At 38.8% G+C, this 21,030-nt stretch overlaps 1 protein-coding gene across 1 annotated transcript in view; it reads right to left on the bottom strand.

Moving 5' to 3' along the window:
• Positions 1-21,030, bottom strand: part of SPoCk (secretory pathway calcium atpase) — a 288,883-nt gene that overhangs the window by 101,928 nt on the left and 165,925 nt on the right. The window contains exon 11 of the mRNA XM_067135304.2: positions 13,550-13,639. Within this exon, the coding sequence (XP_066991405.1) occupies positions 13,550-13,639 (90 nt within the window). The remainder of the gene's footprint in view (positions 1-13,549; positions 13,640-21,030) is intronic.

Consider the following 21,030-nt stretch of genomic DNA (forward strand, 5'->3'; position numbering starts at 1 on the left):
GTACAGATGGAACCTACTGCCTTGTAGGACGAGGAAGGCATCCTCAAAGGCTAAGGGAGTAAACCCTGAAAGAAAATCCTCTTATGCGTTAGGCCTAGCAAGTCAGCAGGAGAGTATTGAGTACAGTTGCTTTCAATAAGAAAAAGAGCCTCGGAAAGAATATTATAGACCGGACTGACACGTCCTCTCAGACAATTGTAAAGTATGATGACCGTAAGGCTGATGATATACAATGTTCTGAAAGGAAACCCCAAATAAAAAAGAGACCCAAATACCGAATTGGAACTATGAACATTCTATCATTAACTGGAAAGTTAGAAGAACTCCTAGACATGATGGATAGAAGAAAAATATCAATATTGGGATTAAGTGAGACCAAATGGAAAGGGATTGGAAGTAAGACACTTCGTGGAGGTTATAAATTATACTGGAGTGGACAGGAGAAGGTAGAGAAAAATGGTGTTGGATTCTTAATTAACGAAAGGATTAATGCTACAGCTGAAGTTATCTGCAAAAGTGATAGAATCATTAAAATGTTCATGAAACTGGAGAACACTAAGTACACCATCATACAAGTGTATGCCCCACAGACAGGCTGCAGTGAGGAAGACAAAGAGAAATTTCGGCAAGACCTGGAAGATACAGTTAACGAGGAAAATGTCATTATTATTGGAGACCTAAATGCGCAAGTTGGGGTAGACGGACGTGGGTACGAGAACATCATTGGTCCACATGGATTTGGACAAAGGAACCCAGAAGGAAAACAACTATTAGATCTGTGCAGAAGAAATGATCTTATAATCAAAAACATTCTTCAAAAAAAGAGACAGTCACAGAATAACAAGGTACAGTTGGGATGGCCAGTACAGAACACTGATTGACTACGTAATCACAAATAAAGATGGTGGCAGGTACATCACAGATGTAAGGTCATCCCTAGTGAAAGCATGGACAGTGGCCACAGATTGTTGGTAGTAGACTTCAAACATAAGGCAAATGAAACGCAGAAACTTATTAAGAAAAAACCAAGGGTTAAAACTTGGAAGTTGCAAGAAGTCCAAATAAAGGAAGAATACAAACTAAGGATTCAACAGAGTTTGCCGAAGGGTGAAGTAACCAGCATTAATGAAGAATGGAAGGCCTTCAAAGACACCTTTGTGGGAGAAGCCAAAAACCTATGTGGAGTTACAAGTTCTATCAAAAGAAAAAAGGAGACACCATGGTGGAATGATAGAGTGAAAACTGCGGTGAAAGAAAGAAACCAAATAAAGAAAGCACTGGACAAGGAAAAACAAAAACAGGGACAAGAACGAAATAAACAAGAAATACAAAGACTTCAAGGAGTATACAGGAACAAGAAACTTGCTGTAAATAACATTGTAAGGGAAGAAAAAGAGAAGAAATGGAATGAGTTTGCAGACAAACTGGAAGAGGACCGTAGAGGAAATATGAAATTGCTATACAGAGTAGTGAAAAACAAGCGAAGGAATCAAGAGACCATAAAAGCAATAGAACGTGATGATGGAACTCTGGCACAAGAAGAGGGAGAAATTAAACAAGAACTCAAGATCTATTTCGAAAAGCTGCTGAATGGAGATACAGAAAACATAACGGATAGAGGAGAGCCAAGTCGAGGAACCACAACTGAACCACCAATTACATGGCTTGAGGTTGAAAATGCGCTCAAGAGCATGAAGAAAGGAAAGGCAGTGGGCATAGATGAACTAAGTGCAGATATGCTGAAAGCAGCGGGAGTTCCAGGAATCTAATGGCTCTATAGACTGCTCAACAAGATATGGGAGGAAAATACTATTCCTGAGGACTGGAAGATGGGCATCATTGTACCTCTGTTCAAGAAAGGAAGCCGACGAAAATGTACTAATTACCGTGGTATCACACTACTGTCTCATGTCCTGAAAATATTGGAAAAAATAATAGAGACCAGAATCAGAGATATTGTTGAACCAATTTTGGAAGAAGAGCAGTATGGTTTCAGACCAGGAAGGTCAACTACAGACCTTGTATTTGCAATTAGGATGCTAATGGAAAAATACTGGGAGAAGAACAAGCCTTTATTTCTAATATTTTTTGGACATTGAGAAAGCATACGATAGTGTACCAAGGGAAAGAATTTGGCAATGCATGAAAGAACTTCAAATGCGAGACAGCCTCATAGACAAAGTGAAAATGTTGTATAGTGGGAATAGAAGTTGTATTCAAATAGGATGTGGTTTGTCAGACTGGTTTGAAACAAAGAGAGGAGTGCAGCAGGGCAGCTCATTGTCACTACTTCTATGTATTATTGTGATGGATGTAGTAATGAAATGTATTAAAAGGAAAGAACATGGAGATATCAAAGCCTTCACATTTGGAGATTATGTTGCGATCTGGAGTGACTCAGAAGAGGAATTGGGAGAGAGAATACAAAGCTGGAATGAGGAGTTTAAGAAATATGGTTTAAACATCAGCAAGACCAAGACGGTGGTGATGAAAGTGTATGGGGAAGGAGCAGAACCAATAGTCATGTTAAATGAAGACCAACTGGACAGTGTTCCAGTTTTCAAATACTTGGGTAGCGTTCTATCAAATGACAACCTAGCAAAACATGAGGTGAACAATCGAATCAATAAGGCAACACAATTTTACCACCAGATAAGACACCTGCTGTGGGATGAGCAAATCCCCATGAAAACAAAAATGACATTGTACAAGTCCTATTATACACCAATTCTTACATACAGTCTCGAAACCACAACACTGACCAATCGAGATAATTCCAAACTTCAGGCAGTTGAAATGAAATTCCTACGCACTATGATCCAGAAAACCAGGAAAGACAAGATTAGGAATGAGAAAATTGGAGCAGTAGGAATAGATGATTCTCTCCTCAATAAGATTCAGATATCAAGACTGAAGTGGTTTGGTCACATGAAGAGGATGCCAGTAAACAGAACTGCAAGGAAGGAATTTGACAGAAAGGTAGAAGGAAGACGACCCGTGGGAAGGCCACGAAGGAAATGGATGGATTTAGTTAAGAGCGATATACTCCTGAGAGGTCATGATTGGGACAAGTTGGTGGAGGAAGAATGGTACAAGGACAGGATGAGATGGAGGAGGCTCATATACCACACCCGGGAAACTGGATATGGTTTAGGATGATGATGATGATGATGATGATGATTACGACAGCCAGATAAAAGTGCGGTATATATTTATTTGGCAGTTTGGACATTTATCCGGAAGTTTGGTTGAAACCGCGTACTACGACTTTCATTTATGTGCAGTCTGGAAAAATATTCTCGAGTATAGCTATGCCGAAGTAGGAGAAGCTGTTAACGCTCTTATCTGGGAGTTAGCTCTTATCAGGGACACTACAGTAAAGAATCAAGATGGCTACTCATGAAGATGAATCTACATCTGCATGATGCTGTGCGAAATTAAGTTGTTATAATGTAATTTATGTATATATTTATAAAGTACGTCATGCTTCCTGTCCAGCTATCACAGAATTCTTAGAGATTTCTCAAGCTAGCAAGTTGTTGCTACTGAGTATACCAGTAGTACACAAGCAGTCAACCGCAAGCTTCATGGGTAGCCGTGGTCGTTACGGCAGCAAAGTTTGCTGTTAAGCAGTTTTTCGTGGGTTCGAGTCCCAGTAGTCTAACATTTTTTTACCTTGTAAATGGTAGTCGGTAGTGTACTAGAGGTGATAGTACACATTTCCTAATCATTAAAATGCGTGTCAAAAGCGTGGATTCTATTCCAAATCTATCCACGACGCACATATGGAGTAAAGGTATAAGATGTTGTTCATGGCGATTCGTCCGTCGAATGAGGATGTTAAGGAGGTTATATTTCTTTTACTTCATAACAACTTGCTACAAAAGTATTTACGCTAAAGTGAGATAAATGCTTGCCAGTTACTATTCTCACATTGTATTGAAAAGAAAGAAACTAACTACTTATTCAATGAGCAAACAATAAATTGAATTAATAATAAAATGAATGATCCCACACTGCATCAGTGGCATTAATTACGAATATAAACTTTACTTTCGTCGTAACGCGCAACCTCGTAAATAGTACTAGACAAAAAAGATACATAACATGAATCTTAACTTTTGCGTCCAGGTTACATTTTCGGTCTTTTTATTTTCTATAACAGTTTCAGTTTCATTATACAACTAATTAATTTTAACGTTTCTTTGTATGTGTATATTTCAGTCCTAATTCTGTTTTTGACCTGTACTTCCACATTATAGCTTAATAAGAATCTGATATTGGATTCTAGTAATACAATTTCCAAAGGAATAGAGCTAAACAAACGAAAACACCATGGAACACGTATACCACCGCGCTAAATTTCACTATATTTTCAGTAACCTTATTACCAACCCATTAAAAATGTTCTAGTTTGCAAAACTGCAGCCTACGTATCTGGTTGTTTATCTGACAGTCTTAGTACAGGCCCTAAGTAATTCTTGAAAGTATTGAGCTAAAATTTCTCCATTCTCTTGGTTACTATGTGCCAGTTTTCCATTTGTATTTCTCATCATAAGTGTCGGTGGAGTATAGTTTGATTGGTATTGTCGAAATGTTTTATAAAAATCCCTCGTCTTATGTTGTACGAATGCTTCATCTATGCCGTTAATGATTCTTTGTGATAATTTCTCTTAACCCTTCTGATTTCTATGGCTGTTTGTTTTCTAGCATTATTTAGTTCTTCATACAAATATGGAATTTAAAAAAAAGATAGCATTATTTGTCCCTAAATATAAGACGAATTAATATATACTGAATCGATCATAGCCGTTTACCAGAAAATGAGGTCACCAGGGACAAAAGAGCGGTGGCCGTTGAAGAGTGTCTCCTGATTCAAAATTAATATCTTAAATTAATATCTTAAAAGTCTACAATCAGACTGGATACACAAAGAGATCAAAATTTCTCCTTCATTCTTGAGAATAATTTATGCAAGATCATGGGTTTGTAGTTGCCCTTACAGCAGAGCTCGCCTAGTATAGTGTCTCGCCTCACTAATTTCATCACATTCTATAGAGGCCAGCCACCCACAATGGACTGAATATCTGCTTTTGAAGTTCATGCTGAACGGATGTGTTGCTGTATTGTGCAATTATGTCTGTGTTAAAACTTTCGGAACGACTACAGACAGCAATTGGTCTAAGGCATTTTTCAACACTTCAGTTGAAGTTGCAATGTGACAGGCAGTGCAGGTTGGAGTGACTGCATTAACAAATTCATGCAAGTGAATTATTAGTACCCCTATGGCACAACAGCCCCAAAGGACCATGGCTTACCAAGCGACCACCGCTCAGGTCGAAAACCTGCAGATTATGAGGTGTAATGTGGTCAGCACGACAAATCATCTTGGCCGTTATTCTTTACTTTCTAGACCGGGGCCGCAATCTCAACGTCAAATACCTCCTCAATTGTCATCATGTAGGCTGAGTGGACCTTGAACCAGCTCTCAGATCCAGGTAAAAAAACCTGACCTGGCTGGGAATCGAACCTGAGGCCTCCAGGTGAGAGACACGCACACTACCCCTGCACCACGGGGCCGGCCGAATAATTAGTAATAATAATAATAATAATAATAATAATAATAATAATAATAAATTCACTTACTACAAACTTTTGCAGTCAAAACGGCATCATAAACGCAAGTAGTAGGCTTATAATACCTGACTTTTCTAACTCCGCACACGTGGCAAGTTGACACCTATCAAGACTGACTACTTCGAAGACTCCTGCTGAATAGACAACTAAACCACGGGCTGGTCACTTGTATTAATTCGCCTCCACAGACATAACTTTGTCCATCTTGAGAGAAGTGTGGTGTTCGCATCCATCTGGGCACAAGTCATTGGATAAACTATTGTGCGATATGAGCTGTAATCGCACTGAGTCAGTGAAGAGTTGTTGCCTTGTTGCAGTCGACCAGAGATTCATCACAGGTGCTGAGGCCAACATTAGAATGTGGAACTTCCGTCGTGGGAAAGTGGTGCAGAAATTATCTAAATTTCCATCTGGGCCAGAATGGGTCCAGAGCTACCACCAGTAGGGGTTGGATGAGTATCTGTTTAAAAATATTTTTAACCGCGTAGATTTGGTACTGCAATAATGTAAATGTTAGGTTAATTACAACCATGTAATATGTGTGAGCTTCAAAAATAGCAAGTAGTCTGATGAGATCCATTAGGTTAACTGCATGAGTTTATACGGGGTAAATCACCAGATGGTGGTTGTGTAAATATAGGCATCACATTAAGTTCAGGGTATGTTTTCTTTCATGTGCTCATTAAGGTATTCGTTTAGTTGTGATCATCTAAGTGTGAAGCCTCACAGGCTCACTTCATATCATGTTAGGGATGTACTGTGCGTAGAGAGACTCTGTAAATTACAGTAAATAATGAATGAGAGTTCTGATGCAAGGTAGTTTTCCAAGTGAGAAGATTGACTGACTGATTGATTGGATTGGATTGACTGATGCTTGTTGTTTAAAGGGGCCTAACATCTAGATCATCAGCCCCTAACGGTACGAAATGAGACGAAATGAAATGACAAATTAAAAACCCAAAGTCCTCCACTGACCACAATTCAAAACGTGAGGACGAAGAATGAATGGATGGATGGATGTGAATTTAAAACGATCAGTGGAACCGACCCACAGTGCCTCACATGCACAGAAGCTGGTGTAAAACAATAGTATTACTGATCAAGGGACTGCTTCTATAGCACGATACTGAATCGATGATGCTTGTACAGTAGTCAAAAGGAGTCCGAAATCCATATCATCGGCCCCTTATAATGTTACTTATCGCTAGAAAAGTAGAACCATGGTATCTGTCATGTGGCGGTACTAATCAAGAATAGCGTAGACTCGTGGTAATCCACACATTATGGTACTACTCACAGGTAATGAAATTCGCATATGTATTACAAACCTACGGTGTTTCACACTTAGCGGCGCTATTGACAGGCAACGCAAACCTATGGTGTTTATCACCTAAGTGTACTAACCACAGAGACTTGTACTATCCCACGGTGTTCCTCATATAGTGGGTACTAATCATAGGCAAGCCAGAACCATGGGCTCTGCCATCACATGGTGTCGCTCGTATAGTGCGCTACTAATCATAGGTACTGTAAAAGCTTTCGCGCTCTCATTTGCTACTAATCACAAACCTACTGGGTACCTAACATAGTGGTACTACGTGCAAGGAAAAGCACCTATGGTGTTCCCCGCGTGGTGGTACTAATCACAAGGAGTTTATCTGTGTAAATTTTCCATGGGATATATTATTTTAATGCTATTCTTGGGTCTTCGGTACCAGGAAACTTGGTTGGCTGGAGTCATCTCATAGGTTTTTCTGGGTAATCAATGACATAATTCATAGTTGTTTTGCCTGATTTGATATTGTATAGAGCAACAACCTCCCTAGCCTTGATATCTATTGGAGTAATTCCTGTGATGATGCACAGTGCCTCATGAGATACAGTACGGTACGATCTTGCTCTTCTCGATAGAATAAGTCTTTGCACTCTCACGTATTTAATCAGATTGCATTTCTTTTCCAGGGATTCTATCCAGATCAGTGCAGAATATATCAGTATTGGTAATATTGCTCCTTTATATATTATTTCCAAAGCCTGGCGTTTTAGACTCCATCTTATTCTTGCCGATTTTGATAATGCGTTTATTAATTTAATACATTTTTCACTGACTTTATTGATGTGGTCATTGAACTTCAAGCGAGAGTCTATAGTTATTCCTAGATATTCCATCTTGTTTACTTGTTCAAGATGTTTCCAATTCATAACGATGTCAACTGTCTTCTTTGCTTTTCTTCTTGAAATTAACTTTTGACTTACTTTCATTGAAACAGGTTTTGTTGCCTGCTGACCACTTAGTAACTTTCCGTAATTCCATATTCACAATATTTTCTGCTTCAATTTCAGTTTCAGCCCTGACTGCAATTATAAGGTCATCAGCAAATGCTATAGCTTTGGTGATTTTCCTGTATTCCAAACTGAGCAGTGCATTATACTGTACATTCCAGTACCCCGGTCCACAACATGAACCTTGAGGACATCCTTTATTAACTACTGTTTCGACTTTGATACTATTGGAATTCATGAATGCTGTTCTATCCTTAAAGTAGCTCTTAGTAAGGTAGTACAAATTTCTCTGGCATTTAAAATCTTTTAGGGCCTTTAGGACACATGGCCACCACGCAGAGTCAAAAGCTCCTTTTACATCAAGATTAACAATAATAGTTATTTGACCATTTTTGAACGCTTCAGTTATAAATTCCCTAAGTGCCATAGCTGCATCAGTAGTACACTTTTGAGCTGTGAAGCCACATTGATTTTAGTTCATTAGTTTACCGGTGATGGCAAAATATTGGTGGTAAAAAAAAGAGGCAAGAACTTGATCATGGTGTTCCTGGATAATGAAAAGTATACCACAATGTTGCAAGAGAAAATCCGTCAACGCATGCAAAGGAGGAAGGTGTCTGAAGCACACAAAAGTCCAGATGCTGTACAAGGACTGAACCAGCTGTGCGAGAGTGAGAGGGGCACTAGTCATGGTTTACGACCAAGGATGGCGTCCAACAGGGCAGTATACTGTCCCCACTTCTATTTATGGCAATTAGGAGAGCATTAAGGAAATGTTGCGTGAACTCAATGTAGTTGCCTTTGTTGACGACATAATTTGGGGAGAAACAGAAATCAAAGTGCAAACAAGACAAGTGTAAGGCTAAATTTCAGGAGTTCAGCCTTAAGATCAGACAGTTGTGATGGCAGTGAATAGAGATGGCTGATCAGCAAACTTCAAACAAACCAAGAGACCACCAGTTCCCTCTTCTACCAGCAAGTAAGGACCCTTCTTTGGGATATTAAGGTTCCAAAGAAAGCAAAACTAGCAATGTATAATAGCTACTTCATATCGATCTTGATATATGGTTTCAAAACATGCACCCTTGTGAAGAGAGACTCAACAAGTCTGTGACTCCTTAGTAACATGAAATGATTCAATAATTTTAAATATGAACAACAACACACTTGATCATACATTATTTCAAAGAAAATTTATATGCAACATAGGTTACTCTGATTTGCTTATAGCATATTCAAGTCCAGGGGAGCAAATAGTCCAATTCCTCATATCCTCCCCATCCTGGTCGACCTCTGATGGGATGACCAGCTGGATGGGCTGTGTAATAAATCAATGACCTTCAGACGTACAAAGTAGCACTGTCCTTACTTCACCATCTCATCCCAGAAGCAATTCTTCAATGACCGCTCTGCCCCACATATGAAGAGAGCGCACAACTTCTTGGAGGAGCAATAAATTTCCTACCTACAGTTTCACTCCTGAATAGCTTGTCGAACACAATGATAGCTCCTTAGCTCAAACAGATATTCCTTCGCCCATCTTTTCAGGAAATCTTGTGTAGTTTGTCGTTGCAGTCTGTATTCCCGTTTCAATTTTGTATGGGGGAGTGGATCTTGCCCAATGGAAATGCTAGTTGACTGTTGCCCAAGCAGAAAGTAAGGTGTTAAGGCTGCAGAGTCACCTTGTAGTAGCGGGCATGAATTTATGGCAGCTTCTACACTAGTCGGAATGGTGTTCAGTGTTTCATGACACGTTTGTTAGCATCCCAAGACCTTTCTGATGCAACGCTTTATTGTGCCAACCATACGCTCTCACCAACTTACCCAAGATTCCCATTGAGGGATGAAGTTCAAGTGAATTTAGTTTGCAGCAAAATATTGAGATGTTTTTCTATCATTGAAGATGGCACAAACTTTGCGGAGTTCTTTATTGGCAGCGCAGAAGGTAGTTACGTTGTCGGAGTACACAGTATGAGGGATGCTTCTGCGACTGACAAATATCTGAAACGCGAGGAGAAATGTATCGAGTCCTGTCAAAAGTAAGCTTGAGATGAACTACATGAGTAGTTACACAAATAAGCAATAATATGAACACCCTGTGAACGAAGTGCCCTTGATTTGAGTACAGTGAGACAGCAACATCTAAGCTGATAACAGAAAATGGAAGTGAATATTGATCATTTAGGGGTACTGGTGTTTCTGGAGCCTGTACATAACGGTTTCTAGCGAGCTTGCAGGGTAGGCATAAGCTGAGAACTTTCTTGATAGAGTGATTTATCCGAATGATTCAAAACTCTGTACGAAGTTCTAACAGCAATCCGCAGTCCCAAGTGAAGTAACTTGATGTGGAGTCTGAAGGATAAGTAATCGTGTGAAGTGATGATTTCGAACAAGAATAAGTGGGTGTCTTTTCACTGAAGGATTCGTCCATGAACTGATTTTTTTTTTTTTTTGCTAGCGGCTTTACGTCGCACCGACACAGATAGGTCTTATGGTGACGATGGGATAGGAAAGGCCTAGGAGTTGGAAGGAAGCGGCCATGACCTTAATTAAGGTACAGCCCCAGCATTTGCCTGGTGTGAAAATGGGAAACCACAGAAAACCATCTTCAGGGCTGCCGATAGTGGGATTCGAACCTACTATCTCCCAGATGCAAGCTCACAGCCGCGCGCCTCTACGCGCACGGCCAACTCGCCCGGTCGTCCATGAACTGAAGTAGACCTCCTAAGTAAATTTGGTTGTCTTGCAAGAAAGGTTGAAAGCATACTATCTTGAACAATTTTGGAAGCATAAATCTTTTGGTTAAGGCCTCGTACTCTTCTGAGAAGTTTTCTTGCTGTGAAATGGAGATCAGTATAGCACAACTAGTGTTCATTACAGAGGCCATTAATTGTCCACAGCTTCAGTTTTTTTTTGGTTTTGTTTTTTGTGGAGGTTCAGATAATGAATCCAGCCCATATAGGAGCTGAAATTTGAGATCTCTAAGACTGGGGTTTCCATGGTGACTACAAGTACTTGATGAATGGACTTTCTAGTTTTCATTAGTGACAGATACTCTGATGCAACATTGTGATGCAAACATTCTTGTGTTCTTGCCACAATATTTTAGTCAAATTCAGGTCCTGAGTATGTAATCCTCTAGACACATTATCTTAAAGATTATCTGTTCACAGACAGTGCTTTCATTGTGTTGGTGAAGTAACGGTTGCAGTTATACGGTTGCATACAACAGTTTTCCATCGATGTGGTTCACTATGAATCCAACCAAGGGTGAGACTCATAATTCCTCGTGAGTAAGGGATATTATGCTGTTACTTTGGAATGCATTATGAAAGACAGATAAAAAGGATGAGGCATTTTTACCCATGAATATTTAAAATAACTACATAACATTTCCCTTTTCATAAATACATTCGTAGGGAGGATGCACAATGGTGGAAACAGCCATCGCTTTGTTGCCTTCATTTTCCTTCTGTGTTACTCTGCTACAGGTGTCTCACTCCGTAAACTGCCAGTAGCTCACTTTTATAGTGAGGTCATCTGCAGTATTTATTTGTTGTGTGTGTGTGTGTGTTCTTAGGCTTTAAATCAGTGTGTAATTGTCTTGTGTTAAGTGAGTGTTATGCGTTTAGCCTTTGTATGAGATTTATTTATTTAACATTAATACTGCGATTTTTTGTAGTCATCTACAGTATTTATTTGAAGTGTCCGCTTCCTAGCCTTTTTTTCTTGCTACTGGCTTTACGTTGCACCGACACATATGTCTTATGGCAACGATGGGACAGGAAAGGGCTAGGACTGGGAAGGAAGCGGCCATGGCCTTAATTAAGGTACAGCCCCAGCATTTGTCTGGTGTGAAAAAGGGAAACCACGGAAAACCATCTTTAGGGCTGCCGACAGTGGGGTTCGAACCTACTATCTCACGAATACTAGATACTGGCCGCATTTAAGCGACTGCAGCTATCGAGCTTAGTATTTTGTCTAGCCTTTAAATCAGTGAGTACTCTTATTGTGTTGAGAGAGTGTTATTTCATAATGCCTGCAGCATCAGATGAACCTAAAAGAGTAAGGAAATTAAAACTACTTGCTGAAAGAAAAGAGTTAAGAAGTAAATATTTTAATTAATTAAAGCAGTCAAAGAAATTTGTTTTATACACTCTTAAATTGCTCACTTTCTCTAGTCACAGCTAGAGCAGATCTTCCCACTTTACAACTAAATCCAAGTTGGGCTATTATTTCCTCTTCAGTAAACATATTGGGAAGATTAATATTAGATAATAACAATTCCTCCTCAAATTTCTCACTCATCTTGCTCCCTGAAGTATGATGCAATAACTCTAAAGAAAATATATAGCCATAATAAGGCACGCAGAAAGGAATCTTGATCAAATGGCTTACCGAAAAACTCGTAGCTGCTTTTCGAAGAGAGGTCCGATTCGTGATTACACACACACTGTATAGAATACACCACTAATGCCTTAGTTGTTTTAACGAGATGCTACAATCGAGTGATGAGATAATTTCCTATCAGTTGAAAGAATCATATTTCCTGCTATTCTAACTAATTCTAAGAATTGACAATACTTCATGAATCAAGTTATTTTAAAAGTGGAAAGAATATTGGATAATCTGATGATCAGTCACTCAAGTAGGGTGACCAGATATTCAAGAGACAAAAAGCAGGGCCTGATCATAAATATGATTTGTGCTTCTTAGTATTCAAATGTCATACAATCTTTCATTTTCCGCCGTTTGCTATTGAAAACAAAGCTGAACATTTGGTGCAGCGAACGTCGCTTTTTGATTTATCTGGTACTATAAACGGGTAGAGAAATTGCAATTCGGTATTTAGTACACATTTACCTTAACTTTCGGCATGATTACCATGGCTAGCTTAAACCACACTACCTGATCATCTGGATAATCACCAGTACCGTTGCCTACGTTATACTCAAAGCCATGAAAGAGCTGTTGTCACAACGCCAGTACACAATTACATAATTACATACAACACATTCTGCAAAAAAAAAATGAAACCATTTATAATGCAAAAATATTTTGCAGTATTTTTGCAGGATATTTTATAAAAAGCAGGATATTTATACAATTTTTGAGTCTCTTCGCACACCTACGAAAAGTAAGACATCTGGTCACCCTATGCTCAAGAGATGGATAATCTAGTTTCTACTGTGTATAATCTTTGCTGTATGTAATATTTGCTCCCTTCTGAAGAGGTAATCCTGTGGCTACATGCAGCACATTCTACATTCAAACTACAAAATTTTATTTTGGTGTCCCTAACAGAGCACAAATTCACCCGATATTTTCCCAATATTATTCTATTGCCCAAAGGAGGTCACAGAATGAACAGGTCCATTGGGAATATGAATTCTATGGTGACTTTTACACTTCTCTTCATCACTGACAAGGATGAACCCAGCTATATTCTTCTTTCCCATATCTCTAAGTTTTCTCAAAAGTATGAGGCAGTTATTTTCCTTTTCATAAAGGACAAATCTCTTTCTTGATTATGCTTCAGCACAACTGTCTGTTTGGAAATGTCCGCTTTATACTGAAACCATTCATATCGATATAAAACATCAAACATCATTAGAAGCAAACAACTTACCTTCATTCCAGCTGCCAGCAAGGCTCCTTCGGTGGGCTGACCAAGAAGTGTATCTCCATTTATCACAGCATTATTACACACACACCCAACCTGTCAAATTAAATAGTTTCAATTAAACTTTAAAATTCTAACTCGATGGCTATTTGTTTATACACTACATATTTCAATCATTTTCTTGAACCTGTAAACGATCAAATCAAGAATAGAAAGCTCTCAAACTGAGGTGAAATGTCTGGAGTCTTGAAACTGAGCCAACTTAATTTCAAAGGAAATGTTTTAACCAAGTATGATATATTCAAGGGACAGAGTCAAATAGCATAGGATTGAGCACTAGAAGCAGTTTATACATGCCTGAAAATCATATCTCAAATTTAACATTAAGTGAAGAATCAAATCATTCTGATCTCACTTCTAAGATTTCATGATAGTATTATCTGGAAGTTTTAATCAACAGCACCTGCTTAATGCAACAACTACCAATGTTTATCACTACTTTCTGTTGCTGGTTAAATTATAGCAAGAACTTAATTGAACAATACGCTACTATTCGCAGAAGAACCTCTGTCAAAACGTTAGCCAACGTTAGCGAACACCTCACACTAGTCCCAAGGATTTCTAACTCCAATTGTGCCATAATCTGCTCCATCCATTCTGGTTTGCTGGAACTCTCCCTACTTTCAAGTTATAGTTACTTAACGAGTCCACATTGGTGTCCTACGTTGTATAAGTTTAATTCTACTGCTAGCGTGTAAATACGGACTAGTTCAACCTGTATTTCCTTCTGGCATTGTGTTGGCTCTCCTACAGAATTCCTAACTACTGAAGTTTACGTCATTTCAACCTTAGCTTCGTTGCTTTGCGCCTTTTAACTGACTCAGCTTGACTCGCACTATTCAATAAACTCTATTTTAACTTTTGTTTTGCTCAATTAAGAACTCCATAGTCAACAATTAATCCACGCTTCACGCATTGACATATAATTTAAGATCTACTATATCTACATCTTTTTACTTTTAGAACCTCATGTTTGTTTTAACTTTATAGACTACCATCATTCAAAGTATTCCTCTGCATACTTGCTGTTAATCTGTACATATTGTTATAATTTCATGTTTAATGTTATCATTTTACTTTTTATTATGGTATTGTCACTCTTTTAACAATTTTTATCATTCAGCTCAGGGCCCTGACCTAATCCTTGTAAATTAAGGCTGATGATGTTCGCTATGTCGAACGAAACATGTTCCTTTATTTAAGACACCTCATGATTATTTTATAATTCAATGAGTAATATAATGTATTGAGTAGGTGGTTGTGATTAAAAGGATTTTATAATTTTAATATGTGTGGAAATAGTCAAGAATTGGTGGTAGATTATTCTTAGCAAATTGCAAGCCATACGCAAACAACAATGTTGTTCTAGCCAAGTCAGCAGATTATTTTGAATGCATTTTATCATCTTTTGAAGTAGAAGTCATTTCTTTTCGGTTTCAAGACAGTCAAGTTTTATACACGATAAAGAAAACTTTAGAAAATAACTTTTTAAAAGTTTACAAATGCATTTAATTAATCAAGTAATGGCTTACAACTAAATATTAACAAAACAAGTTCTTTCCAAACCTACACACACTTCAATGAGCTATATCCCTCCATCACAGGGGAAGACCCCGCATAATATCCAACACTTTCCTTACCTTGGCAGCCACCACTCAACAAATACAGTATCACCTTAAGATGTACTAGTCCACGATCTTGGACAACAATGATCTCAGTGTAAGAAAAATTCAACAAAAATAGCTTTGCAACAGAGAAAACAATAGGAAACTGAATAACTAAGAACACAATATACAAAAAGCCAGACATTTAATAGCAAATAATAATTGCATAATGCGATGCAATCTCAAACTGAGACCAGTCCATTCATGCTCTCTCTCCCTCCCTCTCTCCGTGGCTTTCAGATGAACTAAGATGGGTATTCACCGAAGTAAGCTTGCAGTGTTGCCAAAACTGAGTTTCCCACTAAATCTAGCTTTTTCTTGATTACGTCTAAGATTTTTTGGTTTCTCATTTTGTAAATGAGGAACAATTATATAATAAAATAATCCCATATTGTGAACAATAATCTACTTTTTATTTTCAACATACATACATTATAGACTTATGCCTTTCAGTGTCCAGTTTGCAAGTCTCTGAATTTATTAATCGCCACCACAATCCTCTATTTGCAAGTAGTTCTGTGGCCTCGTTTAGTTCTATATCTCTTATCTTTAAATCATTAGAAACCGAGTCTAACCTTCGTCATCTTGGTCTCCCTCTTCCACTCTTACCCTCCATAACAGTATTTTCCTAGGTAACCTATCGTCCTCCATTCGCCTTGCATGACCTCACCACGTAAGCCAGTTAATATGTACAGCTTCGTCCATCAAGTTCATTCCTAACTTGGCCTTTATTTCCTCATTCTGAGCACCCTCTTGATATTGTTCCCACCTGTTTGTACCAGCAACCATTCTTGCTACGTTCATGTCTTACTTCTAAGTTATAAGATATCCTGAGTCCATCCAGCTTTCAGACCCATACAGCAAAATTGGACTAAAAACAGACCGATGGTAAAGATAGTTTCATCTGGGAGCTAACTTCCTTCTTACAGATACTGTTTATCACAACTGTGAGCTCACTGCATTAGCTTTCCTGCACCTTCAATCAATCTCTTAGTACTATACTACCATCCTGGGAGAACACACATCCTAAATACTCGAAATTATCTACCTTTTCCAGCTTTGTATCACCAATATGACAATTCTCTTGGATTTCTTACCTATTGACATCAATTTAGTCTTAGAAAGGCTAATTTCCATACCATACTCGTTGAACCTATTTTCAAGTTCCAAGATATTAGACTGCAGGCATTCAGCACAATTTGCCATTAAGACCAAGTCGTCAGCATAGGCTAGATTGCTTACTACATTTTCACTAACTGAATCCCTCCCTGCCACTTAATACCTTTCAGCAGATGATCCATGAGAAGGTCTGAACCCTGTAAATACATTTAACCAAGAACTCATTCTAATGTCAATTCTCACTGCAGCCCAATTGTCAACATAAATGCCTTGGACTGTTTTTAATGACCTACCCTTAATCCCATAGTTCCCCAGTATTGCAAACATCTTTTCCCTCGGTACTCTGTCATGTGCCTTCTCTAGATCTACGAAACGTAACTGTCTATTCCTATCGTAGCATTTTTTAATTACCTGCCACATACTGAAAATCTGATCCCGACAGACCCTCTGTGATCTGAAACCACATTGGTTTCCATCCAACTTCCTCTCAACCACTGATCGCACCCTCCCATCCAAGATGCCAGTGAACACTTTGCCTGGTATATTGATTAATTGGATAAGTGAAGATTTGTTGCAATCCTTCCTGTTCCCTTGCTTATAGATTAGGTGCAATTACTGCTTTTGTCCAATCTGAAGGTACCTTACCAACACTTCATGCCAATTTTATTATTTTATGAAGCCATTTTATCCCCGTTTTCCCGCTGTATTTCACCATTTCAGGTCTAATTTCATTTATTCCTGCTGCACTATGATAATGAAGTTTCTTTACCACCCTTCCCACTTCAAGTGTAATTTCACCAACATCATTATCCTCCTCCCCATGAGCTCAGTTGTTTGTGACATCACATGGAAGATACTCTTTTACATTGAGAAGATTTTAAAAATATTCCTTCCACCTGTCCAGTGATTCACTGGATTTATTATGAGTTCACCTGATTTACCCAAAACACTATTCATTTCCTTTTCCCCTCCTTTCCTAAGCTTCTTTATTACTGTCCAAAAAGGTTTCCCTGATGCTTGACCTTGCCTTTCCAAGTTATTACCAAAATCTTTCCACAACTTCTTGGATTCAACAACTACTTGTTTCGCTCTTTATCTTTCCTCTACATACAATTCCCTGTCTGCACGAGTCACTGTTTGGAGCCATTTCTGATATGCCTTCTTTTTAACTTTACAAGCTGCTCCCACTCTATCATTCCACCAAGAGGTTCACGTTTTCCCATCTTTACACACAGATATTCCTAAGACATTCCCTCGATGTTTCTACTACAGCATCCCTGTATGCCACCCTTCTATATTCTGAACCTACAGTACTTACTGTCCACTGTTTTGAACTCTTCACTAATCATATCCCTGTACTTCTAATTTACCTCGTTCTAGAGATTTCCTAGCCTTCTTTGTCTACAGACAGATTTGACCTTTTCTAACCCAGGCCTAGAGATAGTTCAGATAGATCAGATAGTGGTCTGTATCATTAAAAAATCCCCAGAATGCCCTCACATTCCTGATAGATTTCCTGAACTCAAAGTCGGTTATGATCTAGTCTATTATGGAAATGGTGCCCCTACTCTCCCATATGTAGCAGTGAATAGCCTTATGCTTGGAGAATGTATTTGAAAATGCTAATCCCATACCAGCACTGAAGTCCAGCATCACTTCCCATTCCTATTAGCTTCCAAATCTTCCCTACATTTACCAATCACCCTTTCGTATCCTTCAGTTCGATTTCTACCCATCGCATTGAAATTGTCCATTAGCACCATTCTATCCTTGCTGTTGACCCTGACTACAATGCCATGCGATGCTTCATAAAACTTTTCAACTTCATCCTTATCTGCACCCTCACATGGTGAATACACTGAGACAATTCTCAACCAAATTCCTCCAACCACCAAATTTACCCACATCATTCGCTCATTTACGTGCCTAACAGAAACTATGTTGCGTACAATAGTATTCCTGATGAACAGCCCTACCCCACACTCTGCCCTTCCCTTTTTAACACACGTCAAGTACACTTTATAATCTCTTCCACAGTATCTCCCCTTACCTGAATATCATTAACTCCTAACACATTCACGTTCAGACGCATCCTCTTTGGTGACTCAGCCAATTCTACTTTCTTTCCTCCATAAGCCCTACTATTAATATTGATAGCTCCCCATTGAATTCCATTTCGTTCACCAAGTTGTTTCCAAGGAGTCCTTTGCCTGTCAAATGGAAGTGGGACTCCGTTACTCCCATACATCCGAGGCTTTCTTAAACCGTTCTGAGCGTGCTCGATGAAAAATTCTGTGAAGCAGGATGCTACTCTTACTTACATGTAGTGCAAGTGAGGATCTCTCCTCTAACGGGTTAGAGACCATCAGTGGATTGCATAGTCTAACCACCTGAGCACAAGGAGTGCCACGATTCAGAATATGTCCGAGATGCCCATTCCCATTCCATAGCAACTGGTATCCTGACTCTCAGGACCACTTACTGGGCCACTCAGCCATTGCCCATGGTTCACGAACTAGGACATGACTACAGTAACCCACACCACGAACCATTTTATTTTCAAAATAAAGTTTGATCGGGGCCAGGGAATTCTCGGCAGGGATTCACCAGTCAAGTAAAGCTGGCTGCGGTATTACACGGTTCTGTTTCTGTGCTAGTTGGATTCGGAACTTCTGAGTGTGTGGAGTATTTGTGGTTTCATTATGGAATTTGATTAGTATCAGGATGTCATCACTCAAAAGTGGCAAATAAAGGAAATTTCAGTTCTCAGAGAAACAAACAGAAGTACCAGTGTTTTAGAAAGGGACTTAAAAAATGTTATATTTTATGATATCAGTAAAAAGGTTCCACCTTTACAATACCGTTACAAAACATGTCTTCAATAACTTAAATCTATAGGTCTCTGTGCATCATTTAAGAAGAAAGTGGCAACAAAGAATTAAAATCTGCTTAAAAAAGCTTAGTCATTAATCGCAGTATAAAAGTCTTGATGTTTGCCAGCGAATAGTTTACAACTGTAACTCTTGCAGTTTTGGATTTCTTCCTGCTTCTTTTTTCTTTGATTATGGCCACCTAAGGACCATGGAAAGTAACCCTGTGCAGTCATCTTAATCCTTTTCTTGACTTCCAATAATTCTTCATCCTTTCACTTTGCCATTTCCTCTCTTGTATCCAGATATTTTTACCTTTCCTCTTTTCCTTCTCCTGGAAACCCTTGAAATTTTGTATCAATCTTCTGAAAGTTGTTCCGTCTTGTATTACATCGTCGGTTATTCCAGTCACTGCCATATCTCATTTTACTCTTTGGATCCACTGGTTGCCATTCTTGCTCTTGTAAGCATGGTTATACACTTGTTTTGTCAATCTACTCTGTTATCCAGCCTCATTATGTGACCACAAAATTTAATAATCCTCTTTCTGACCTTTTCAAACAGCCTTTCATTTTCTTTATCCTTGTATAGATCTTTATTCCTCCTATGTCTAAAGTCTCCTTCCTTCATTTTCAATGGTCACCAAATTTTCCTCAATATTTTCCTTTCTCTCTCTCTCTCTCTCTCTCTCTCTCTCTCTCTCTCTCTCTCTCTCTCATTTCACCAGTTTTCATAGAAAACATTCATTCTGTGACATACCGACTCTTTGGTTTGATTACGGTGTTGTAATGTTTGATTTTAGTTTTGCTTGAGAGATTCTTCTTATTATAGGTATCTTTAGTAAGTTGGTATGCTAGTTCCAGTTTTCTTGAGGTGTTTGCTTCCTTATCAAGTCCATCAACCTGAATTATTTCACCCAGGTATTTAAATTTATAAACCTTGTTGATTTTCCCATACTGTTTTTAGTACTGTGGGCAAATCTCAAGATATCTGAGGTCCAACTTTTCCTGCCATTGCTTTCAGAAGGTTATTTGCTCTAAGGCAGTCTCTATACTTCCAGAGAGGATTGCTACGTCATCAGCAAAGGCTAAACAGTTTACACCAACCCCTTTGTGTTTTGAACCTAATCTTATCTCATGATGGAGTCCGCCTTCCTTTAAGTCTTTCTTCCCATACACTTATTACCTCTGTGGATCAGGGGTAGAGTGTCGGCCTCCAGATCCCAAGATAGCAGGTTCAAACCCGGCAGAGGTAGTCAGATTTTGAAAGGCAGAAAAAAAGTCCATTCAACACTCCAGGCATGTAAAAGATCTCTGGTGACACATTTGGTGTTTACTCGACAAAAAACTCTGCCACAGACGCCCAAGAGTTTTGGTTTACTCGGTCTGCCATCCAGTAGGCCTAGAGAAAAACCATCAAAACTGACGAGCAGACAGCCAGATGGCGCCAAATCTAAATGTCTGCATACGGTAGTTGAGGCCATACGATTATGATTGTTATTATTATTATTACCTTTTCCAGGACAATATTGAAAAGAATCGGGGAAAGCCCATCTCCCTGCCTGACACTGGTTTTAATTTCAAATTCATCAGAGATCTCGCCCATAAATTTCACTCTGGACTTGTTTCAGTGAGAGTTTGGCTAATTATATTGACTGATTTTGTATCAACTCCAAATTCCTCTAAAATGTTCAGTAGCTAAATTCTGTCTACTGAATCGTATGCTTTTTTGAAGTCCACAAAAACTATGACAGTTTTTGTTCTTTGTAACCCTG

This window comes from Anabrus simplex, chromosome 1, assembly GCF_040414725.1.
Source record: "Anabrus simplex isolate iqAnaSimp1 chromosome 1, ASM4041472v1, whole genome shotgun sequence".
Lineage (NCBI taxonomy): Eukaryota > Metazoa > Arthropoda > Insecta > Orthoptera > Tettigoniidae > Anabrus > Anabrus simplex.